Source organism: Anastrepha ludens, chromosome 4 (genome assembly GCF_028408465.1).
Source record: "Anastrepha ludens isolate Willacy chromosome 4, idAnaLude1.1, whole genome shotgun sequence".
In the NCBI taxonomy this organism is placed as follows: Eukaryota; Metazoa; Arthropoda; class Insecta; order Diptera; family Tephritidae; genus Anastrepha; species Anastrepha ludens.
The window spans coordinates 108,768,930-108,795,330 of NC_071500.1; the positions used below are offsets into that span (position 1 = coordinate 108,768,930).

A 26,401-nucleotide genomic window follows, 5' to 3' on the forward strand; every position below is an offset into this window, starting at 1 on the left:
AAAAAAATATTATAAATTTAAATTAATTTATAAAATTTAAGTCATTATATATTTTTATTTAAAAAGCTTTTATAAAACGCGTAAATTTTACAATAATAGTCCTCGAAAATTCTGAAGGCATATGGCAGACCAAATTAGGAGTCTAATTATATTTTAGGCTCATAAAAAAAAACTTATTTAGCCATGGATCTGAAAGCGTTAATACAGTAAATGCAAAATTGCATAAAGGTTTTATTTTCCAGCTTTGGACTTTTCTTAAGTAAAAAATTTGAATACAGTTAAACTTCATATTGCATAAAGCAACTCAAACTAAAAAAAAAAACAACAACTGTATGCACATGTATGTTTGTATGTAAGCAAATTCTTGCAGCCAGCTGGAAAATATCCACTTAATACAGTGCCGTGAAGCGCATCCAAATCAACGGTTAATCGCATGTCTTGTCACAATTAGTGGCACTCATCAAAAGGCGAACAGCAGCACATGTCAAGAGCACCGTTGTGATTACAAAAAAAAAAATAGAATAACAATAAAAACAACCTGAACCTGAAACTTCTAATTAAGTCACAACAGCAACGGCAACGGCAACAAAAAGAAAATCAAAAACCAAACAAGTAAAATTCCAACAATACTATAAAAAAAGAGAGTACCAAGCAGAGCTACTACAAAAACAAAAAGAACAAAAACAATACACAACAACAACCCACCACTCACATTTAGTGCATTTAAACGTAACTAAACACTTCTAATTGCATAATCATTAATAAATATCTTTCCGTGCCGCTGCATACGTGTATCTGTGTGTTGGTGCAGCAGTTTCGCATGGGCACGTTGCACATAGCAAAATGCTAAAAATGTTCCACTTACGTCAGTTGCAATTTATTCTAATAATAATTTCCTGCATACTGTTGAACGTCACAACAGCAACAGCAACCATATCAAAGCCAGCAACAGCAGCGGCGACAATAGCAGTAAAAAAGGCAAAACCAACTACATTCAATGATGTTGCAACAGCGAGTGCGCCCACTGTCATCTCATCGATCGTAATTCCCGGAAAATATCATGCCTACACCCAGCACTTGCAGCAGCCAGCAAAAAAAGTTCATGTGTCAGCATCGGCAGCTCATCAGAAGCAACAGCACGAACAACACGAACAAAAGCAGCAGCGACAACAACGTGTGGACGTTGTCAAACCTGTCATACTTCCCAGCAGCAAACTCAATCCCATCAGAAATTGGTTTGGCATCTTTAATCGCAACAACGCACAGGCGTCAGCGGCGATAGCGCACGACACAACGACGACAACGTGCAATTGCAGGTACATACAAACATGCACGCATATGTGCAACCACTCATACTCATATAGAACCACTTATACACACATGTTTACATACACTATTGCATAATATTTATAAGCATATATGTAAGTAGCCGTAAATCAACAGGCAGCCCAACAACATGCCAACACTTATTTATCTGCGCCCCATTAAAGTGGCAAGTCGTGCTCTTCTTCGGTGCTGCGTGTTGGCTTGCAGGAAGTCTGCAGCTGTGTGCGATTGCAGTTTTCCCCTGGGGTTTCATATTTTAGCATCATCGTCACCATCAGCTTATCATTATCATCAGCACCGACATCAGCCACTTCGTCTTTGTCATCTCTGTGGGCACAAAACTGGTGCTCACGCAATATAACTGTTACGAGTGCCAACGCCAATATATTACCTCATTTACTAATGCAAACATATAATTATTTATTTATCAACTAAACACATTCCACTTATTTCTCCAAAGGAAGCCGTACTTCGGCTCAATCTCTTAATGTTGTCTGTTAATTAAACTTTTTTAATTATTTGGAAATCGATTAATATAAGCAAGAATAAATTCTCATCACATTTATAAAACGACACGCTAACGAATTTCAACTGATTTCCATCTATCAGGCGTACGAGCATGCAATGCCTAGGTGCCTCTTTACAAAGTCTACAAGAATCATTTTCTGCCACACAAATTTTTTTCATGTGGCAATTGAGTTTCCAATGTCCTGTTAGTAGTTCATTGTAGAGCTTTGTGTCTTTTCTGCTAAGATCAAGCATTGCCTCCACCAGTATACGTTCTGGATCAATTAGTCTTTTCGATTGCCGCATACCCGTGTGGGCTCTCCAATACTTTATTAGGCCTCATTGTTCCCGCTCACGTAAAACAAATGTCTGAATCTTTCTGTTGTTTACCCCGCCAATGAAGGGAGTGTTTGCACCCTTTTCTCTAAAGCGTCCGCAATTTTATTTCCTTTGTCCCCAATCCAATCTTGATTAAAATGAAAAGCTATCTAGCGATTTTAGGGCTGCTTGATATTAACACCACGCATGCCTTTACGAAGACATTCCCTGGCACCTAGCTCTCAGGCGTGGACCTCCGCCTGAAAAATGGAATTCCTTTTTCCCATTGCAATTGCCTGCTTGAAGTGTGGCCCGACAATCCAGCCCCACCTGTGCTCTACGTTTTAAATATACCTATTTCATTATTTCTCCAAGCTGAGCTATCATTGATGAGCAGCTTGAAATTCTTGGAGAATTATAGTTTTCTTTCCTTCTTGTCACACACCGTTAGGCACGGAGAGTTCAGGATTGAACCCAAAATTCGTACATGCTCTATAAGATTACCTTCTTTAAGATTGGGAAGCGTTTGGACTGCCGACTGTTTGACTACAAGGTGGAGGAATGAGTCCGTCGCCTTAGTTAGAGCGAAAACCTGATGCAAATGAGGTCCATCAGAACTACCTAAAGTAGCTTAGGTTGGTTTAGTTAATCGAAAGCCTGCCAAAAACGAGCTTTACCAAGCCTTTCTAAGTTGCCATGAAAATGTCTTTCTAAAATCTAAAATCTTAGTTAAATTCAAAACCTGATAACCTGAACCAAGATTATCTGAAAAAGTTCTGGCTTAGTTGTATATTATTAAGTTGGCTTAGTTAAATCAAAAACCTAACAAAAAACGGTCCACTGTGTCTCATGAAGTGTCCATGAACCTGGCTTCGTTGACTTTGGCCAGGTGGAGAATAAGTTCATTTTCTCTTCGTTGACAACACTAGAGGATGTTTGATAACATAACTGGTCGGAAATGGTTAGAAATAACCTAGAATGATTGAAAACAACCCTCATCAATCTCAACCGACCTTCCATTTGGACAGGTATTTGGTGTCATAACCGGACACTGACAAATTAAACAGAAATTACTTAATAATAATAATTATATAGGGGAACTTCTCGGTAACTTTCCATATATCATTTAAATCGAGAGCCAAATAACATTTACCGTCTGAAAAGGCACTACACACTACGACTTCATCACCATCGTCATCATAGCAATTACAGCTCTGGATGAGCCAGTGCTTCCTTCACATTCGTCCATCCTGAGTAGATGTCCACACCATCTCAGCCGCTGAGGTTTAACGAAACCCACAATGTTTTAACTTGATATCAGCTTTTCAATCTCATCGTAGTATCTTATTCTATAAGATCTATCAATTTCTCTTACCGGTCCGAATATCCTTCTTTGGAATTTACGCTTAAACCGAAGAAGGTAGTTCTTTATGTTAGATGTCAGTTCCAATGCTTCGCAGCCATATGTTGCTACTGATCTTATAAGCGTCCTCAGCTACGATTTAATTAAGAATAATTTCTTAGGGTAAGGAATGCCGAAGTTAACGTTGCAAGAGGTCTGTTAACGACTATAGTAGGATAACATATTTTTGAGAATAGTAATAACGAGGATATCCATTTGTTATACTGGTGGAGTTTTATAACATTTGTATCTAAAATGATTTTATGAGAATTCAAAATTTTCGCAAAAGAGACCTGTAGCTGCGTCAGCCTCGCTATTTGTTAGCGACAAATCGTATATGTGTGAATTACGAAGTAAACAAAAGCACTTCTCGATGAAGCTGCATCAAAAATAATGGTTGTGTCGTCCAATGGGTTCGAGAGATGACGGGTTTCTGCTGTGCTATGGTCATTATTTAGTATTGAGGACCCGATAGCCGAATTTTTTAACTATTATACTTGTATATCTACATATTATTAGCGCCTTGATCCTTTGTTTGCTGTTTAACTGAACTCCTCGCCCAATTTAAAGTGTACTTCTTGATGTTTTCCTACAAATGAAAAGATCTACAGTTTTATGTCGCCTCTAAACGACAAATGCTTTTTTATAGCGGAACTACATGGTGAAAAGAATTCTGAAGGTGTGGGCAAGATCAGACCATTAACCGGCTCTCAGCGGTTTTTAAAGAATCAGCTGATTGGCTGTCATCACCGGGAACATAACATCGTTTTGTTTACGAAAAAACTGATATTGTGTTGGTGATATACGAAAAAATCGACACAGTCTTCGCTCATAGTGCTTCGTTGCCATCTCAACAACGATTGATTGGACGAGTGTGCAATTTATTCGTGTGTTGTTTGTATGCTTTGTTCTTCTTCTTGCATTCTTGTTCGCATCTTGGTCGCATTTCCATGCGACGTCACGCACTCTCTGATGTGCGCCATCTGTTTCTATCATTCTTTTGCCAAACCCGGTAATTTATCATCCTTGGCGGAAATACGCTCAGAGGTTTACCATTGCCTACTAAGGTGCGACCGATAGAAAAAAAAAATTGTTGCTTTCATTTCATGTTTTATGCCTACTAGGGATTTCAAATTTGAGGCAACCGCATTGTAGTCACGCACAAACCTATTCGGCAACGGCGGCCGGTACCCTATCGGGCATTTGTAAACTAGACAGTTACTGTACTGAGGCAGGCCCTTAAGGATGAAAATAAAGATTTCATCACTTAAAATCTAATTTTTTATTTAGCAAAAAAGTTATTCAAAAACTCAATTGTTAATTTTATTAAATTATTATTTATTATAAATGGAGGGGCTTACAGTTTTTGAGCCGACCCCGGACGTCAAATGGTTATTTATCAGGAGCATTTTCATGACAGACATAAATACCCTTGGAGGTTTGCCATTGCCTGCCCGGATATTCGAACCTACGCACTCTGGAATGGTATTCACGTACCACCTTGCATTACATCTGCTAAAAGTGACCAGTAAGACTTTAAACAGATACCTTTGAGTTCATCTACTGGCATTTTTGAAATTTTTTCTTTGTTGATTGGAGTGCCATTTTCTCGGCCATGTCCATATATGTACATATGGTTGACTTAAATTTTATAACATGTGTACACACATAAAGAATGCACAGCACTTAGCCACATTAGCTAACAAATTTTTTCTACAAATTTACTTCCTGAAATTCTTTATGGTTTTTTTACAGTTTTGCCTCACCGCAGGTGCATCTCATGTTTACCTTGTTTTGTTTGTCAGTTAAAAGAGCAATTTATGTATTGTACACAACAAGTGTTAAGATAAAAACTAATTTTTCCAACTCACGTTTGCCATCCTGAGCTACATTTCCACTTCCTACTTGTCCACGTTTCTGAGGAAAAATCGCACACTATTGCCTCAGAATGACAATCGAGAAAGCAAATAAGTTTGGTGGTGTTGTAGGATTGCTGCGGGATGCATTACGAGTACGTTGTGCAATGTTGCGTAAGTGGCACTCAGAGATGTGGACATGCTTCATGTTGCAAGTCGCTAGTTGGGTGTCTTCAGGCTGTACTATATTTTCTTTTATTGACAACACGACATAAATGTTACTTGCAACGTATGCATGTCGTAAGCTTATTTATGCCACAACAATAAAAATAAACAACAATACTCTTTTGTATGTGTACGTACGTGCAAACTACATTCTTTGTTGTTCTTTGCTTCGGCTGACGCTGCGTCTTCTGGCTTCAATTGCTTTAGCCACAATCGACTGCAGTGCGCGTATTTGCTTCGATCTATGAATCTGTCAATCCAGTGGAGTATTGCGTAAGCAATTGACTTTGATGGTTTTGTATTTTTGTATTTGTGCATTGTCATTTATATTGCATTGTTTGCGTATTATATTACTGGCTATGACTTTTTATTTAACTCTATTTATCCTTTGAATGCCGTAGTGGATGAGAGAACTAATTTATTGTTAGGGAGGTGGCTGTTAAACAGTGCAACATTAGGGTAGGTAGTAAAAATGTTACTCATTGTTGTAGGCCACTCAATTGATGAAGTTTTAAGTATATGAAAAAAACTCATTGCTTTCATAAAACTAGTGCCAGTGATTTCTTGCATCAGCATACTTGGAAAAAAGAGGTTCGTTTCTTGGACATCTTTTGTTTTGACTGCGTAAATGGTCTCACGAAAGAACTAGCGATTTTTTACTTCCATGTGCTTAATCGCCTCACTAGAATAGCTTAAGGTGTTCTTTTTTTTGTGCCATAGGTGGCTCAAAGCATTGAAAGCCGAATTGTGTGACTCGCGTTTCGGGTCACCTCACTAAAAACCGACCCCTGCACCGTTTCCCTTTGCCCGTGGGACCACTACTGTATTACTTCGCGGAAGGGGAGCGCCCTATTACCTTTCGATGAAAATTTGCGGCGACGTTCCACACAACTCAACTTTCTTTGCTACATGATAAACAGTGGACCAGTTTTGTTTTGACTCAAGCTTAATGTTAACCAGGATTTAGCCTACCATACTTCTCAAGTCAACCCTTTCGGTTTCAAACTGCGGACAGGCAAAAAAGCAAGAAGTAGGTGCGGTATGGGTCGTCTTCCATTTATGTTAAAAAAGTTTGAAGCAACCGTGTCCTCTTAATATTAGTAATTAAGGTGCAAATCCATACCCATGTCGTCTGTCTAACCAGCTTTGTACGGAAGGAATCAAGCGAAAGGTCCATCGTCCGTTCGGCGAACTATTATACCAATTCAGCCATTCCAATTCAACAACTCTCCTTCACCTTATGTACTTTTTGAGGACTCGGCCATCTCCCTTGCTAAAATGTCTATTAGGCAAAGCCCTGATATTACAAGCGCGGCTTCTTCTTGTGAAGTAGTTCGGAACGTCAGGTATGTGCACCGTACAGAAGAACACTCCTTACCACGCTTGCGAACAGCAGCCTATGTTGTTGTCTGTGCCCTTTCGAGTTCACCATAAATCGAAAAGATAGCGCCGCTACTACTTTTTCCGTTTCTCAACTGTATACCCGATATGTGGCTTAAATGTTAGCCTAGAATAGTGTAGGATGAAGCAACTGAAATGTCTGGGTAGAAACTATTGTGCTAAGTTCTGAAAACTGAGTAACATCAGAACTACTATACAATTTACCAAGCTTTTATGCTATTATCCAACAATATTAACCGGCCTTTGTCTATCGGTTAGCACATTTCGTTACATTGCTTTTCATTGCAAAGATGATTACTCCTCACGTATATTACAATACCTCTTTTAACATGAAATTGTATATGTTGAGTACGCTCCTCAACATCGGCCTCTACAAACGCACCGTTACTTCCATCTTCGCAAAGCTTGATGAAGGAGCAAAGTGGTGAGAGTTTAGACGCAAATGAAGTTAACAAATAAATAGTCAACGTATTCGCGATTCCTTACCCATCCCACTGCGGATAGTTATATATTTAGGTAGTAAGGAAAAATCAGTAATTTAGAAGCCAGCTCTCCCACGGTTAACAATATATACCCTTTTTGTATGTTTTGTCGAGCTCTCCACCCTAATTGTGGCTTGCGTCTCTTGTTTTGCACAAATGGAGGGGCTACAGTTTTATGCCGCCTCCGAATCGCAGATGGTTTTTATGAGGAGCGACCGAAAGAACTTTTCCTATCGTTTGGTGTTTAATGCCGGAGTTTCGAACCTGTGCACTTTCGAATAGTAGTAACACACCAACCCAGCTGCGACGCGCCCACAGTCAATAATATCAATCTCAAAATCGAACGGAGATCTTCTTTTACCAGCAAGTACTACTTTGTGCTAAGTAGGCAACTGAGCAGGAAAGACGTCTCACGATTAGAAGAAAACAATACTTGAAAGTCACTCGTCGCATCCATGCGTTTGTATAGTGCAGAAACTTGAGCGTTGGGGTATTCAAGCGAAATATTCTGTAAAAAAATTATGGACCTTTTCAATGTTATGGCGAATATCAAGGAAATGGAGCAATGAGCTGTATAAGCCAAGTGAAGAAAAAAAGAAAAGGCATTGTGGTTTCTTATTGGCACCAATTAGCATGAGAAAGAAACAGCGCCCTAGCGCCTGCGTGAAACTCATTTGAGCGATTAATAAGACAATAAAGAATTATTGAAAATCATTTGAAACAATTTTTTCTTAAATTTCGCTTCTTTATTCTTTCTAGTTTCACTCCCTTTTAGAGCATAGGGCGACTACAAGGCTTTTGCATCTGACCCAGTTCCGACCAGTTATTTTTGTAGTGTCCCACGTGCCCCAGTGACGACCGTGACTTCTGTTTCTTTTTCGGTTCCATTCGAGCGCCACTCCCGTTGTGCTGTCAGGTGGCTTGCTTAATGTGAGGCCCATTCATCTCCATTTTCTGCTCTTATTTTCTTGCTAATTATGAACTCCTTGCATGTTAAGCGCCAAAATTTTGTACTTCTTCTTATGCTTGGACAGAAATTCTTCTGAACGAAAAACAAATAACTGCAGCCCAACTATCAAAGTGAAGGAACGATTTAACGTCTTGGAAAGAGAATTTCAACCATCATAGTCAGACTCAAATAGCCTGAAGACTTTCTCATGTAATTATACTTTCACTTCGCAACTCTGTAAAAGTACACTCTATTCACATGTTGACTAACACTGCATTGGCCATAACTGTACATAGGTATCCTGTTTCAAAAGTGTGTTAACCCTCCAATAAATATCTCCCTTCACCTTTCTAAATTATGCTGGGTTTCACACCAACATGGTGTCAGTTAGATTGCAATAAACTTAATTTTCTCAAATTTACGTCCCATAAAAAATCGATAAAAAACACGTCTCAAAAATTATTGCCCAAAAGTCAGTTCATTAACATTTGGGATCTAACCAGCATTCATGTGGCCAAGTGACTTTAGTGCATCTGGGTTTAAGTGGTATCGGAAACACGTTGCTTGAGTGCACATACATAAATTGGTAATACGATACGAAATTTTGCATAATGATGCCTCCACAAAAAAATTTTAAAGTTAAGAAGACATTTGATTTAAACTTCAAGCTACTACTCACGTAATTTATTAATATTCATTCGGCGTATTTCCATTTTTCGACTTCTAACAAATTAGAATGCCACTCACCTAATGTAGGTAAAACACCGCACGTTATGTGTGAGCAGACATATTACATAAACAATCTCGCGAACGCCAGATTCGGAGAAGAATACTTACATACATAACATACACCTCTTCTCCTTCTTAATATATTTTTACATGCAAACAAATTTTATTTATTTCCGAGATATTTTCTATTGAAGTTACAGTTAAATTCGTATAAAGTGATCGAGTAACAGTAAGTAATGCTAAGTCCTGATAGACGAATTGGCAAAGAAAACTTTTTTTAGAAATATAATATGGCGACACCAAAAACATATATCGGCTAATTGTTGAACAAAAATATTTTTGTTTACATAAAAAATAGATACCAATAAATATATATATTTTTTTGAGATACGGGGCTCGTTTGGAAAATCCGTTCAAAGTCAGAGATGCGGCACTTCTGATCGATGCGTGGCTATGTTTAGTTAGAAGCATCTCTTGGAAAAATACAGACCAAATTTCTACCAGATCGGTTTATTTCTTTGTAGTTGGCGTTTCTTGGAATCGAGGAAGTCGAGTGATTTTCCTTTTCCATCACAACAACCCAGCAGCTCACGCCTCAGCAGTTGGGGTCACAAAATCAATGGAAAAAAGGTTCCAACTCACATCCCCCTATTCTACAAACTTGATCCCTCGGATCCCTTGGTTTACTATTTCTCCGCCAATTTAAAGAAACGGCTGGCGGAAAAACGATTTTATTCAAACGAGGAGGTGATTGCAGAAACGAATCGCTATTTTCAAACTTGGACAAAACGTACTATTTGGAAGGGATCAACAAACTATAAGTAGAACTGCGTTGGAGCGAAGTGTATAAGCTTAAAATGAGAATACGAAATAAAAAAAAGGTTTACGCGAAAAAATTGAGTAGTTTTTATTTTTGAACGAACTTTTTAAACGGCCCCCATATCTTGACTCCAGCGCCATCTATCGAAAAATTGTTGCTATCTACATACACAAAGGACTCCAAGCCAAACAAATCCTGTAAATTCGATTTAAGGGCAGACTTTTCAAAAAATTGTTTTTGTTTGCATTTTCTTAAAGTATTTATAATATCTTGAAAATATTGTGTGAAGATTTGAAGTAAATTCGACAAATACTTTTCGACTTATTAACAAAGGACGATCGGGCGCTCCGGAATCGATAACAAAACTTTAAATGCGTTTTTCTCAAAACTATACTTTTTGAACTGGTGATCACTGTAACTTAAAACCCGCTTGGTAGATTTCAATAAAATGTATACTGCTTTTCAATAACATAAAAACTCATGCCTGATCGAATTTTTTTAATTTCGATTTTTTTTTTAACAATTAATTTTCGGCTTTTTTCTGGAAAATCTGAAAAATATTTCCTAAGGCCGCCATATTGTTAATTTTGAAAAAAAGCCTCGATAAGGCACAAGATTATCTATTGTATTAATAAAACTAATTTCTCTTGTCCGATTGATTTTAAATGAATCTCCAAGGGCTCCACACAAACAGCGATAACTTTTGCAATTATTAATTATTTTTTAAAGAAAATCTGAAAAATATTTCCTGAGGCCGCCATATTGTTAATTTTGAAAAAAAGCCTCGATCAGGCACAAAATTATCTATTGTATTAATAAAACTAATTTCTCTTGTCCGATTGATTTTAAATGAATCTCCAAGGGCTCCACACAAACAGCGATAACTTTTGCAATTATTAATTATTTTTTAAAGTTTGCTAGAGTCAAGTCGAAATATTCTGTACTAATGCTAAGTTTTTATTTTTATAAAATAAAGCAATTGACTACCAAAACAAAAACTATGAAAATCATAATTTTTTCGGGCCTCTGACTACCACTAACCCCTTAACGAGTTTAATAGTATTCGAACCCCATATACTCGTAGAGGTCTCACAAATATCATGTGAGATTTTGATATAATTTGATATTTTTCTACAAATAAGACAGAGTTTGCTTCAGAATACCTCCACAGGTACCATTGCCGATTGTTGTCAATGAATTATTCAAGAGTTTGGATGACTCACGAGCGACATTGTTCATGTTACTGTAAGCCTAACTAGCAGTAAATTAAAAATTTCTCTAAACTATAAATCTGAAGCAATGAAATTTCTTTTCCCTTAAATTTTCTATGAAAGAGCGCAGAGATAATGAAATAATTACCAACAAATACTTGTTATACAATTAAGTGGCAAGTTATGTTCTGTGCATATCAAAACGACAATTGTCACATTTATGTCCGCAAATCCATTCAACCACGCACTCAAGTGTGTAGTCGGCGCTAAAGTTCGCCAGGGGCTAAAAGCCGCCATCGACGCGTGCTGTTGTATCTTCATAGCCTATTAACATAATTTTAAAGCAATTACCTACAAGTGTACATATGTACAAGTGTATGTGAGTGTTATCTATACATACATACATACATATGCTTGCTAATTGCAAAAAGATGCTGGAGAGATTTTTCAGCATGGGCAGAAAGTGAATTTCAAGTAGTTAAGATGTTTGTAAAATTAATTATTCTCACATAGAAGTAGTAGCACTGTATGAGCGGGGAAGTCTTTACTGGCATCGTGAGTGTTTGTAGCTTGTGCGCGTTTTTATTGTTGTTAACTGCTTATGATTACAATGGTACTACGCGTTTTCTGGGATTAACGCCCATTAGCGTAGCCAATTTTCAGCTATACAACTACTTTTCTTATTCGGAACTTTATTTGCCTTCACTTCGCTGGCTGGTTGGTCTGCAATTCTTATACTTCTTCGCTGCATAAATTAATAACAAGTTAACGAGTTTGAAATTTTTTTCGAAACAGGTTTGACGCGATCTCATATCGGCGTTTGTGCAGCTACAGCTGCTTGGCTTTCAAAAGAAAAAAAAAGAAAACCAGTAGCTTATAAATAGTTTTATTTTCATTCTTAAGCTTTAAGTTGTGTGATTTACTTTTGACCCTTTTAATACTTTTTTTTTACCTTTAACTTCTCAATAATAAAAATACGCATTGAATAACCAGTTGCTATCTTTCTGAGCAGCCACTACTCAAAAAATAAATACAACAACTCTGAACTCTTGTCTTTGTTGATCTGAGATGGCCAAATGCGCGCCGTACTCAGCTGGTCATAATTTGTGACATACATCTACAGTGCGTTAAATAAAAACGCACAGGGAATTATTTTCAAGTTTTGACGATTTATTAGTTTTCAGTTTTTATGAAAATATAAACAATTCTGCTATAAAAACCATATAACCATAAAACTTTGTGCAAATTAAAAAAAAATCAACAGATTTTTACCAAAATTTCGCAGTTTTTAAGCAGAATTTTTAGAAAAATGTGGGTGTAATAAAGTGCAAACTCTGCACAAAACCATCATTACATCATTCTTATTCTTCGGCTGAATCAAATACGCTATTGAAACAGATAAAGCAAAATTGCTAGTCTTGAACGCAAAATATTCAAAAAATGGTTTGAGGGTCGCCCGCTATTAGAAACAACTTTTTCTTTGTTGTAGCTATCATACTTCTGAAATTTGATGCTATAAGCACTGATTATTGAGTTCTTTCAGGAAAATTTTTCATATGTTAGCCTCTCTGATCCAAAGCCGTCATTCGCTTGCGAATTGTTGATAGTTTTGATACTAATTCTACTACTTAAGCAATAACATAGATTATATGTTCTCTCTATTGACGGCGTGTCATCTGAACCCTTCAGTCCATGTCAAGGCAGTATTCTAGGTCCGCTCCTTTTCGTATTGTTCGTTAATGACATATGTTCTCACTTTTCATATGCCCAGTTTCTATTATACGCTGATGGCTTGACAATTTATTTGTTAACAAATTCCAGATGATATTTTGAATTTTACAGCTGGGACTCGGCCCGGCACTCGAAGTGTAACCAATTAAAAAGGCCATAAACTTAGTTTGGAAAAATTACTTTTATTCAAAGTAAAAAGTGTGTGAAAATAATACAAAGTTAAAAATCAATTTACTTTTGACCGATATCACCACCTTTCGCGATTGGAGAGCGACCATCTGCGGTTACAGTGGCCCAAACCATTACGTGTGGGGGGTGCTGCCGCCTGGTGGCCAATCGATGACTCAAATTCTCGTATGAACGGTTGGCGAAATAAACCCTATCGTTTTGGGCGTTTACGAATTGCTCAAATTGAAAAATTTTTCAGAAAACACAATGTTCGCTCTCTAAAGTCTGACTTGTTGCTACTTTGGTGTGAGATCATCCGCCTTTTGGATCTTGTAGGGCTTGACTTTGACACCATTTTTCAGTATGCAGCGCTCAGATATTTTAAGTTCTTTCGCCATTTGATTGCCACTTCGTCGAGGACTTCGCTCAAGTCACTTCTTCACTTTTTGAACCATTTCACGAGACGTTGCAGCATTTTGATGACCCCATCCATGACGTTTCGCGATGCTACCAGTATCATTGTAACGAGTACATAAATAAAAACTGTATTTACTTTAAGGTGCTCGAGCTCACAAACAATTGCTGGTTGTGATTTTCCAGTATTACTTTTAAAATCCATTACTGATTTTTTTCTTCGCGTTGACTCTCGGCAAAATGCTGTCGCGCGCTTGTAAACAATACTCTGGACTGTCATTTAGCCAACTAACAGACATCTTATACCCGTGTATCAGCTACACGAGCAGTCTGAAGTTAGTTGCACTTCGATTGCCGAACCCTGTAGCACTCGATGCGCTATTTCTTCTGAAGAGAGTTTGAGTATTCTCGGCATCCATCATGCGTATCTACATGATCGGGTTTTAACCCTAGACACTTAATCTTCATCGATTCGACGTTCGGTGTCTAGGGTTAAAAAGCCTCATATATAAGTTTATTTAATGAGTCCTTATTGAGTTTATTTATAGTAGGTGTATATTAAAAAACACTAGCTCTGAACGATCGGTTTTGAGTGAGAACGCGGCCGTCCGTTCTACGTTGCCGGTACCACCTCACGACATTCCTCGTTTATGTATAGCGAAGGTTTATGCTGCTACAACCACAACAAAATGGTAAGATCTCCAATAATAATGCGAACAGTTTATCTATCCGACTTCAGATATCAATGATCTGGAATGGCAGATCCCTTCCCATGTTGATTGGCGCTGCTTACCCTCAATATCCATTTCTCAAATGCTTTCAGTTTGTGTTCCTTCATAATTCAAATCTATATATTTTCTACAATGTGTACTCAGTTTTGTAATCGCTCTCTCTTTTCAGATGCGGTGAGCGCAATGATGAGTCCCGCATTGTTGGCGGTCAGACGGCTGGCGTTAGCGAATACCCTTGGATGGCGCGTCTCAGCTACTTCAATCGTTTCTACTGTGGTGGCACACTGATCAACGATCGTTATGTACTCACCGCTGCGCATTGCGTCAAAGGTTTCATGTGGTTTATGATAAAAGTGACATTTGGCGAGCACGACCGTTGCAATGACAAGGAGCGTCCCGAAACCCGTTTCGTGTTACGCGCATTCAGTCAAAAATTCAGCTTCTCCAATTTCGATAACGACATCGCTTTGCTGCGCCTCAACGATCGCGTGCCCATTACAAGCTTCATCCGGCCAATTTGTTTACCACGTGCCTTTGAGCGCCACGATCTATTCATCGGTACCAAAGGTATAGCTACCGGTTGGGGCACGCTGAAGGAGGATGGCAAACCATCGTGTCTGCTGCAAGAGGTAGAAGTGCCCGTGTTGGATAATGAACATTGTGTAGCACAAACCAACTACACACAAAAGATGATCACCAAGAATATGATGTGCGCCGGCTATCCGGGCGTGGGTGTACGCGACTCTTGCCAAGGCGATTCAGGTGGGCCGTTAGTACGCATGCGGCCAGATGATAAACGTTTCGAACAGATCGGCATTGTGTCGTGGGGCAATGGTTGCGCCAGACCCAACTATCCGGGTGTGTACACGCGCGTAACAAAATATTTGGATTGGATAATGGAGAATTCGAAAGACGGGTGCTTCTGCGATGAGAACGATTGAGGTGTATGGCGTGAACCATTTGCATTTTAACGGATTTATTTCTTTGTTAAAGTAGGGGGTTTCGAAGTACGTAAACATAATTGTGTAAGTTTTGCTGGTTTGTTCAAACCAAATGAGGGCGCGTTTATATTTTAGTGGCTTATTTGGTAATTAAATAATTAAAAAAATTTTGTATTTTTTATATGAAATGTGCAGGATTAAATTAAATAAATGAATAGTGAAAGTAAATTACAATGGAGTAATGGGTAATAAAATATATGTTAGAGGTGTGTGAAAACATGAAGATGCAATGCGGAAATCGCTTGCTGATACGCTTGAATAATTTTAATGGTTAATTGTAGCGAATTTTTCCTACTGGGTAATCACTTTCCCAAATCATCACTGCTGATTACGGTGAAAGATAGACGCGGCAATAATTAGCTGTGGCATGCAAAGAAACAGCAACTATTATACATTTCGAATGTTTTTTCAGCAATTTTTTTTTGTTATTGGTTTTTTGGTGTTAAAGGTATTTTCTTTATGGCTTTGTTTTTTTTTAACCTTCTTTTATTTGATTTGTTTGAATTTAGCATTTTTAATGCATTTTATATATGTACATACATACATACATGCATATACATATATAATAAATATCTTCTCATGCCGCTGGTGACGTAAAAACCAAAAAAATTCAAAGCCAGCTGTTAAGTGGGCGCAATATGTACGTACAGGGTGGTTAGTCTAGCATTTATAATTTGAACTATAGATTTTTTTTACCTTGACAGCTAAAATAACATCCGTGGTGCGTCAGAAGTTTAACTGAAATTGAGCTGTTCGCTTTTACAAATGGACCACAGATCGCTGGGTTGAAGATAAGCATTTTTATAGAAAAATGATATTTTCAGTTGAAGCTCATTTTTCTCTCGGTGGCTATGTTAACAATAGGAATTGTCGTATTTAGAAGTTGAGTCCTCCGCACATCATCTTGCATCTACAACGAGTTGCTGTTTGGTCCGGGTTTTGGTCGCGCAACCTTCATTTTTTTTTGTTATCTTGGAAATTGAGTTGCCTTCACAGTCTATGCTGCACGATTTTGCGCTATGTTTATCGATATTCAGTTCATTCAAATTAAAGAGAATGGAATAGACGTGCCCACAATGCAGCTTGCATTCGATCTTTCGCGCACTGTTTTCGAAATTCGAGTCGTCTACTGAAAAAGTGATGCTAAATATGTAGCTGCCTAAAAACTGTGATTTAACTCCAATATATAAGTGATGAGTGTCGAAATTCCCGAGAATATACCGAAAAATTGGGCTGACAGAAAAGTAAAAACTGTAACGAGAGCCGTGAAAATCATTCGAATGAAATTGTGATTTATATTCAACGACAGAGTTTACAGTTTCCAATAAAAACACGCATTAAATTATTTATAGTCGAATTCTAAATTTTAATCACTAGGTGAACCACCCTTTATATTAGCATGTGCTAGAATTGTATGACGAATGAGGTCCATATAAATAATATACAAAAAAAGTATCTAAACATGGATAATAACTAGTTAGATGGATGACCGACTGAGCAGTTTGCAGGGGATTTGCAAAAATTGAGTGCGATGACAATTTAGAAAAATCGCCGATTTTTTTTTTATTTATTCTTATCATTTATTAGAGCATTTCTAGGCAAATATGCATGCATGGAAATAATAGCAATAAAAACAACAATTTGCAGTGCATTAACTAAATTAGTTGTGTGAAATTGCAGATGCTGGTACGTAAACTCATTCTACAGTCGCACGAGAGCACAGTGACACAAAAGAAGACATATTATTAGTAGAAAAAATTCCTACAATTTGTTCCGAAAAGCATGCAAATAATCGATTAACATTAAGGATAGCAGATAAACATTATTCTGAGCCTTAAATAATTTAAGCCAAATTAATTTAAATTAAACATGTCACAGTATTTTCTTCATTTGAAAAAAAACTATCGTGCAATGATTGACTTACTATTTTTAGACGGTTTAAAAGCATAGCAAATTTATAAACAAATGTTGAATGTGTATAAGGAATGTGTATCACCATCAATTAGTACAGTAGAGAAATGAGCTGCAGAATTTGAACAAGCCTTGAAGACGATCAAGACGTCGAAGACATCCAAAAACAGGAAGAAGGCCAGAAATTGTAGAAATAATACAGGAAATCATATTGAAAAATCGTCAAATGACTGAAAGAGATATAGTAGAAGCCCTAGACATCTCATTGGACAGAGCAAGCAATATTTTGACTGAAGTGTTTGGTTTCAGAAAGCTGTGTGCGCAATGGGTGTCGCATTCGCTAACAATGGAACAAAACACATTTGACTGCGGATTTCTCAGCAACATTTTCGAAAAGACAAAGCGGATTTTGTGCGTCGATTCATCACTATGGATGAGACTTGGGTCTAAACAATAAACTAAAGAGTGATGCGAATCTTCGGCTCCGAAACGAGTTTGTATCCAGAAATCGGCCAAGAAGGTGTTAGCATCAAGTTTTTGAGATGCGAAAGGAATTTTTTTTCAAATTACTTGCAAACTGTTAAAACAATAAATTTTGAATATTATTAAAACTTTTTAGATTAGCTGCAGAAAACACTTCGAGAAAAAATACCCAGATTGCAAAAGAAAACATTTCTTTTTTAACAGGACAAAGCAACGAGTCACAAGAGCATTTTTACAATGGCTAAAATCCATGAATTGTTGGGATCCACCGTTTTCACCCGTAGAGATTTCCATCTTTTTCTAAACCTTAAAAATGCATGCGTGAAAAGCGTTTTTTTATCAAATTTTGAGGCCATAACAGCTGTGAAATGTATTTTGCAGCCCTTCCAGATTCTAGCATTGAAGTTAATCCTAGGCTAATGGGGTATTAAAAATAAAGTTTTCCACAGAATATAAATTGATAGAAAAATAAATATAATTGAATAGGAAATAATATTTTATTAGGGTTGCCGGCAAGTTTGTTGTGATAAATTTAAATTTAATTTAATTTAATTTAAGAGTTTAGCAAAATTGTCCAAAAATAGAAAAAAATGCGTCTCGTAATTTTCATAACAATAAAAAATATTAAGTATGAATATTACAGTATGGATTTCGTTTTAAATCATTAAAATATTAAAGAAGCGTTTGTAGTTGAGAACACTGGTATTAATTTTGAATTAAAGACAATTATTTATATATGTTGGCATTCTCGCCTTTACACTAGTTGACTGAATCGAGTATATTTACTGCCTCTCTATTAAAAAATTTATACTGATTTAGAAGACATTTTTTTTATTTTTAATTTTTTTTAATTGTAATTCAGTACCCCCTTTGGGTTTTTGAATTGAAATTTTTTTTCCGATTTTTTTTTTTAATTTTTGTGATATTTTTCATATTTTTTCTTAAACATATCTGCATGCATGAGTGTAGTAGAGAATTTAAACACAAGTTTGATGCATTTCTTATTTTAATAGAGGCGAAATTGGAAGACCTGTAAAAGCCAAATTATTGCTAGAGACCTGTGCAACAATTACAATTTTTGAAAAAATTGATTTCGAAAATTTTTGTGGTACTTATGAAACAATATACTGAAAATCGGCATTTGACTGCAAACTTCGAAGGACGATTAAAAACAAATTCGAACTAACATAAAAAAACGGCGCGATACGGGTCTTCTAATTTCGCCTCTATTTTCACCCGCCACTCTCAGAATGGACCTAATTTTTGCTAACCTGAATTTGTTGCACAGTGTTATCTTAATTTCGTGACCACAATGATTCAATTTGAATTTAGCTCGGAAAATATAACTGTTTCACGCTAATTTTCTGTAACGTTTTTTTTTGTTTTTGTGAAATATTAGTATTCACCGTAAAATTACGCTACTGTGCCATTATAGTAATGGCTGCAGTGGTGTCATAACTAATTAGTGCAATTTTAACATTTAATTTCATTATGGGGTTTTGCACAAAATTTTTAATTCGTTTATTTTTGCTGTTTAATAAAATTTTGTTGAAAATCAAACTGCAAGTATGAGCAAAGTAATTAATTTTTGTGACAGACAAATTATTATAATTAAATAAAAATGTGATTCTTACAAATTTAAATTTAAATTTCAAAACACTCACAAAAAATCCCTTTTTTTGTGCTGATAACACGAAAAATTCGCTCGAAAAGCTATGCGAACTATGTACGCCGTCCGATTGGGTTTAGAGAACAGCAACAAAAAAATAACAACACAAATAGCGAATTAAATCAATGAATGTTTGTGTGATTGCTTATACATACCAACAATGCGAAGACTTTGACGTAGCAGACTGCATTTGTTTCGAAATAAAGTGAGATTTTAATACTATTCCGCATTTGCCTATTAACGAGCATAAACAAGTTTTTGTATTTCGCCTTTTTATTTGAAATATTTCCTTAGTCTCGCTCCGAGCTGACGCTACCGCGTGCGTTTCTTAGCTTCCACTGATTTTACTTTCATTGGCGTTTAATTACTTTCCTGTTTTCCTCCAACTAATATTTTTTACCTGTTGCGCTGCTTACTTCACTTGTTTAAATTACACTGTACAACATGAAAAAACAACAAAATAAAAAAATAACACGGTGCTGACGATGCCTTATAGTAAAGGGTGACTAGGAATAATATCTGTAATTAGGCCCGACACATGTAATTGGAAAGGGCCCGCATTTGGGGGTCCGGATATGCACTCTACGGCCCTGTCTGTAATACACCGTTTTAAAAACTAATCGAGCCGCGAAGGAAGTTCGGCTATAGCGTACGCGCCAACCAGGCGTTTTGAACATTCATAAATTTAAGAAGGAGCTGTCGTAATAACGGACAGACAAGTAATTTTAGACAAGTAGCGTTTAATTTTAAAATAAATTAAAAATAAAATGGGATACCTGGCAATTTTTGGATTTTTATCTTGCAATTCAAATAATAGCACAAAAAGTTTTCTGCTGATGTTTAATGGTTTAACCCTTTTAGTTTGGCAGGACATCCAAATTCACGAAATTCTTATAATAAATTATTATCTGTAAAAATAATTATGTTCAACAATTTTTTGAGGAAAGCTGCAAGAAAACTTCCTTTAGAACATATTTACTCTTAACTTCCTTCAACTGTACACGGCGATAACTAAATTTTGTGCATATTTAAAAAAGATTCTATAAATTTTCATTTAAGGTTTAGACAATTTTTTTCTGGCGGTTTTGTGCATTTCCTTCATATAACGAATGGTCGATATTTTTTGATATAGATAAAAACGGCCAATACCGTCAGCAAAAAAAAAAAAATATTAAAAATCAACGCGATATTTCAGCCCCTTCAAACTTGCACTTTATTATGCCAAAAAGTTAATGGGCCATTAAAGATTCTGATTGAGAAGGGTGGAATTTTGATGAACATTTTTTTGTTTTTAATTTGCACAAAGTTTTCAACTTGGATTTAAGTTCACTTATCAAAAATTATTAGAATTAAATTAGAAACAAATAAACTCTCAAGTCTTTATTTATTTATTTAAGTAAAAAATTATTCAACAAAAATAAATAATAGACTAATACAGAAGTTTTTACAAATAACATTCTAATAATCTTAATTCGTTAAAAAAATATTATAAAATTTACTAATAGGTCTATTTATAAGTTCGTGCGGTTTTACAACAGATGGCGTAACTTGATTATTATTCCATCGATCCACATTTCCAAACATTCATTGGAGAGCTACTGTCGTAAGGCACAAACGTCAGTATAAGTTTTTTATTTGAAGCGTAAACAACAATATTTTTACCACACTTGAAAATGTCGAATTTCGTGCCAAATAATGTGTTTTTGCGGGGAATTCTTCTTCATTATTTTAATATGAAGAAAAAAGCAGCCGAAAGTCATCGTATCTTGGTGGAAGTTTATGGTGAGCATGCTCTATCTGAGCGAACGTGCCAGAAGTGGTTTGCACGCTTTAAAAGTGGTGATTTTGGCTTGGAAGACGAAGAACGCGAGGGTGCGCCGCCAAAGTTCATGGATACCGAATTGGAGGAATTGCTCGATCAAGATCCGGCTCAAACGCAAGAAGAGGTTGCAAAAACTGCTAGTGCTGACGGTTGGTGCTGCAGCCTCCACAATACACAATACACAATATCTCACACCACCACCCACATACGGAAAGGCAAATATCGTTCCACAAATTGCGTGCATTCTGCAGTCCGTGGCCATTGAATTGTGACCGATTACTGCTTCTTGTGTTTTTTATGTAAATTAATTTTTAAAGGTCTTCGGTAGTAAACCCCTTTTGGGTTTTTGAATTAGAATCTTTTGTGAGATTTTTTTTATTCTTTGTAATATTTTCCCCATTTTCCCCCCATTGATTTATTAAAAGGCAGTTAGCAAAACTTTGACGTTAAAAATCTCTCTTCAAAAATTTAAACATATTGGTGCTCACACTCTCCAAAGTATGGTAGTCCCTTTCCGCTACCCGTAGGATACACAAAATTGTAGAAGAAAACAACTGCGTCCTTTTAGTTACATATTTACACAATACATCGATTTGTGTTTGATGGTATCGACACAATTTTGCATTGATATACACACTTTTTCACATATCCCCGTTATCAGTTACAATTTTTAATTGTATAAGAAAACTAAATAAAAAATAAATAATTGGCGCGTACACTTCTGTTAGGTGTTTGGCCGAGCTCCTCCTCCTATTTGTGGTGTGCGTCTTGATGTTGTTCCACAAATGGAGGGACCTACAATTTCAAGCCGACTCCGAACGGCAGATATTTTTATGAGGAGCTTTTTCATGGCAATTGTATAAGAAACCAAAGCCAGAACCAACAAATGCAAATAGTTCATTTATCTATAATTAACATTATTCAACATTGTTTTTAAGTTATTTTAATAAATATTATAATTTGTCTAAGTTTATTTTGTACATGTTTTCAAAATGTACTGTTTGGCAACGCTGTGTGGTGAGAGAGCAATCAGCTGACACAATTCTAGTCCTACGATAAAATCTACTATACTACAGAACGGAAGTGTGAGAATTCATTTACATGGGGCTCTCATTAGTTTCATCGTGTCAGCTGGCACAGGCCTGCGTTTACGCTGGTGACTGTGAGCACCATAAGTTGCTGCTTTTACTTAACCTTCATTTCGTGACCACAATAATTCAATTTCAATTTAGCTCGCAAAATATAACTGTTTCACGCTAATTTCCTTTGATATTTTTTTTTTGTTTTTGTGAAATATTAGTAGAAGTGGCAGTCGGTAATTTAAACCAACTTTTAAAGCTCTTAGGAGGGTAAAAACCTGTTGATTTGTATTCGCTCAGTAAGTATAGCAGACACATTTTTTTAAATAATCTAAAAATAAAAGCTGAAGAGTATGGTATTGTAAGTATCTTTAAGTATTTACGGGTACATAGGTATATGAAGTGAGACTTTCAGCTATTAGTCCATAGATTTCATTAGGAGTATTATTAAACCTTCCCAAATGTCTTGTTTTTTTCGTCTGCCATCTGCCAACAATATGCAGTTCATTGCTTGTTACGTTTCATACAACAATGCATTTTTGTCGCTCTTAAAAATGTCGAATTTCGTGCCTTCAAACTACGATTTGCGGACATCGTGAAACCACTTGTGAAATGCAGCTCTCCCGGTTCAAAAGGAAGTCTTTTTTGCATCGAGTCGTTACGGGTGATGAAAAATGGGTGGATTTCCCCAATCCCAAGCGTAAACGATCGTAAGGTCCGCCCGGTCACAAGCCAAAAACAAAGGCCAAACCAAATCGCTTCGGCCGCAAGGCAATGCTGTGTGTTTTCTGAGATCAGCGTGGTATGATTTGGTACGAGCTATTAAAACCAGGTGAAATTGAAAAAAAGCTCTCATTTCATAGGTATATATCGTAAGTAATAAAAAATGTATATAAAAAACGAGTAGAAGCGATAACGCAAGTTAAAAAATTTGTGAAGAGGAACAGGTAAAGATATTCAGCCACTTGCATTAGCTGTCTAGAAATTTAAGGTACAGAAACCCTTTACAATCACTGCTCCCTGTCCAGCACATTAGAATTCTGAGTCAATATATAGGTAGTCTCGCCCATTCCAAGGAGAGATATACTCATCAGTAAGTACTTTCCCGCAGGACGGCGCACCATGTCGTACAGCTAAGATAATCACACAGGCCTGCGAAATTTAACTTTTTTCAGTTTCTAGAATGGCTGTACTTGTTTCTTGTAGTTTTTTATGCGCTGAAAACGAATCTGACCTTCAAAATGCTCCATGGCCATTTTAGCCATTTTTGATAATGTTTTTTGGGATAGAAAATTTTTTTTTTCAATTTTCGACGAAAAGGTCGCATAGTACAACTCTTTAGCTTTAGACCCCATTTTTTAAAATTATTGTACGATTTTTTAAAAAAAAGTTATGACATTTTGAAATTAACAGTTTCAGTTACGCCAATAGACGTTATACCCAACGTATACGTAACTTAAACTGTTAATTTCAAAATGTCATAACTTTTTTTTAAAAAATCGTACAATAATTTAAAAAAATGGGTTTTAAAGCTAAAGAGTTGTACTATGCAACCTTTTCGTCGAAAATTGAAAACAAAAATTTTCTATCCCAAAAAAAATTATCAAAAATGGCTAAAATGGCCATTTTTTGACCTTTTAGGCTTCATTTACCAAAAATCCTGACGTGATGGAGCATTTTGAAGGTCAGATTCGTTTTCAGCGCATAAAAAACTACAAGAAACAAGTACAGCCTTTCTAGAAACTCACCCTCGCAGGACTGTGTCATTAACACTTTGAATTTGCTAAATATTATTAAGTGCCTTAGCTCGGCTCTTCTCTAGTTCTTCCATTGAAAATTGTGGTAAACCTACAGTATAATGTCGACGCTCAACCAAAATAATATTAATAAATGCATCCAAACATGCTCATAAGAATGAGGGCGCTCATAGAAATTAAGACGCGCCGAAAAAATATTATATTTATGAGATGTTTTAAATTACATATCAATACTACACATCACTCCAAATGCACAAAATAATGCGTTTTTCTATTTTATAATAATATAATAATAATACGTATTATTTTTATCAACAGTTAAAATTCAGTACTATTCAGGTTTTTCATTCATGATTGAGTAGCCAGTGCCTGTAGGTATAAGTATGAATGTAAACATGTTACCATGTGCGGGGCACTCCAAGTAAAGTGGAGAGGAAAAAATAAATATTTTTGAGAATAAAAATAGCAATAGTGCCCACATGGACCTAAATACAAAGTTTCTGATGGAATTTCAGAGACCAAATGAGACACTGCAGTGTCACCTTATAAGCATTGAATGCACTAGAAAATGCTCGCATTTTTTTTTATTTTCCAGAAATGTAATTTGGTATTTAATTCTATCGCAATATGACACTTGAACTTAAGTGGGTGCCTGTGAATCAAGTTCCAGATAGGGCAGTAGTTACATTAGGTTTTTCAAACGATTCAAAGACAGATCTATAAGTGGGTATTGTGGAAGTGTTGGATTTGCTGGAAAGAGTGGATTTATTGGAAGAAGTGGATTTGCGATTCTAAGGAGGAACGTGGAGCTTCACAAAAATGTTTGCTCTTTGAGGGGTTGGAGCTCGTATTGATTGTTTTTTAATAGCTTAAGAACTTAAAATGATAATAAAAAACATAAATATTATTTAAATGCATTTTTTTATTATAATCCAGCAGATATTTCATGGCATTTATTTTTTGAATATGATATCCGGCAGGATGGTCCACTCGATCAGTCCAATTTCGGACTACTTAGATTGTTAAGCGCATTGAAGTTGAATTGTCTTGTTGCAATCAAATGCCATTTTAGGTGATTAAATTTTGGAAACAAAATTCAGTCAGCATGACTCGATAGCGCCATTCACCGTAACGGCAGTTCCCTCCTCATTTTGAAAGAAAAGATGCCGCGAGTACTCTATGATCTTCGCGAACAGATTTTTTTTGCTTTTGTAAAGTGAATTTCCACAATTTGGAAGTGTTGAACGATTCATGATGGCTTCCCAAACGTTACTGTACAGAAATGTTAATATATCTATCTAAGGGTTCTCATACAGCTAAAAACAACACCGGATATTTAACATCGCGATGTCGGAAAGGTAAAGATATGGAATGAAAAAATCTTTTTTTTGGTTCTCTTGTCTGCACTCTAGTCTAAAGGAGGTGTACAACACAAACCATTTTCCTTTTACGTATCTGCTTTGCTTCATTAAGATGATGTATTTTTTAACAGAAATGCTGTGGATACAATATTTAAATTTTTTATATTTCTCAGAATTCTCAGATTTGTTATGGCGGCTTGAAATTTTGAGAAAAATAAGGAACTAAATCTCTAATTCTACTTCCTTTGAAACCTTCTGATTTATTGCTTCGAATGTCATTGCTTAAGAGTGAGTTTTGCACTAATTGCTTATTTTTTCATTCGCCTAGCATTCGTTCTGCATAAGTGAACGCCACCTGAAGAGTCAAGCCACTAAGATCTCATTTTTTGTAATATATTACAAAGAAATATTTTACTGGAGGTGTGCTTAAAAACCGTAAGGATCTAACGTGCATGATTTAAAGTCATTGAATAGGTGGTATTGTGGATGATTACCAACGTCTTCAATTGGCCTCGCAGGTCGTAGACTAACTGCCTCAAAGCAGTAAGAGGCTATCGCAGATATTAAACTGAGGTAACATAGGTTAGGTTAGGCATAACTGACTGATCTGATCACATCTCACATAGGTCACAAGGGTCTGCGTGATATGGAGTGAGATAATATCCCGTCAGTACTCCAACCAATATTTTACATTTTTTATTTCCTTCCTTAGGAGTGATAAAATAAAGTCGGTTGTTTTCGTGTTGCAAGTTCAAGGCATTATTTTGGCTATCCTATGGGAGGTCAATGCTTCCCATATATACTGTGCATCCAGAGTTAGTTCCTCCTCTAGTTCCGATGTTCCAGATGCTTGTACGAGTGTAAGCTGAGATAAGTACAACTTCGAATTCTATTCACCTCTTCCCTTACAACCCTCTCCGGTCTCCCACTCTCTCTAAACTTAGCGCTGATAAATTCGCATAAGCTTTTTGGTCAAAGCTCTACAGATATGTTAGGGAGTTCCCCAAACACTTCTGAGTCATGAAGTATAAAAAATTATGGGAAACAA

At 36.3% G+C, this 26,401-nt stretch overlaps 2 protein-coding genes across 3 annotated transcripts in view; one reads left to right on the forward strand and one right to left on the reverse strand.

The window, feature by feature from the left end:
• LOC128860575 (uncharacterized) overlaps nucleotides 1-26,401 on the reverse strand; it is a 41,995-nt gene that overhangs the window by 13,933 nt on the left and 1,661 nt on the right. The window contains exon 1 of one of the 2 annotated variants that reach the window (XM_054098173.1): nucleotides 19,490-20,271. The exons of the other annotated variant lie outside the window; for it this stretch is intronic. The gene's annotated coding sequence lies outside the window, so the exon portion shown is untranslated. Of the gene's footprint in view, nucleotides 1-19,489; nucleotides 20,272-26,401 lie in introns of those variants that run through there. 2 annotated transcript variants of the gene reach the window in all.
• On the forward strand, nucleotides 132-15,425 carry LOC128860574 (venom protease). The gene is made up of 2 exons (XM_054098170.1): nucleotides 132-1,316; nucleotides 14,440-15,425. Exons 1-2 carry the CDS (start codon nucleotides 844-846, stop codon nucleotides 15,209-15,211), a joined length of 1,245 nt encoding a protein of 414 aa, XP_053954145.1. The 5' UTR covers nucleotides 132-843; the 3' UTR covers nucleotides 15,212-15,425.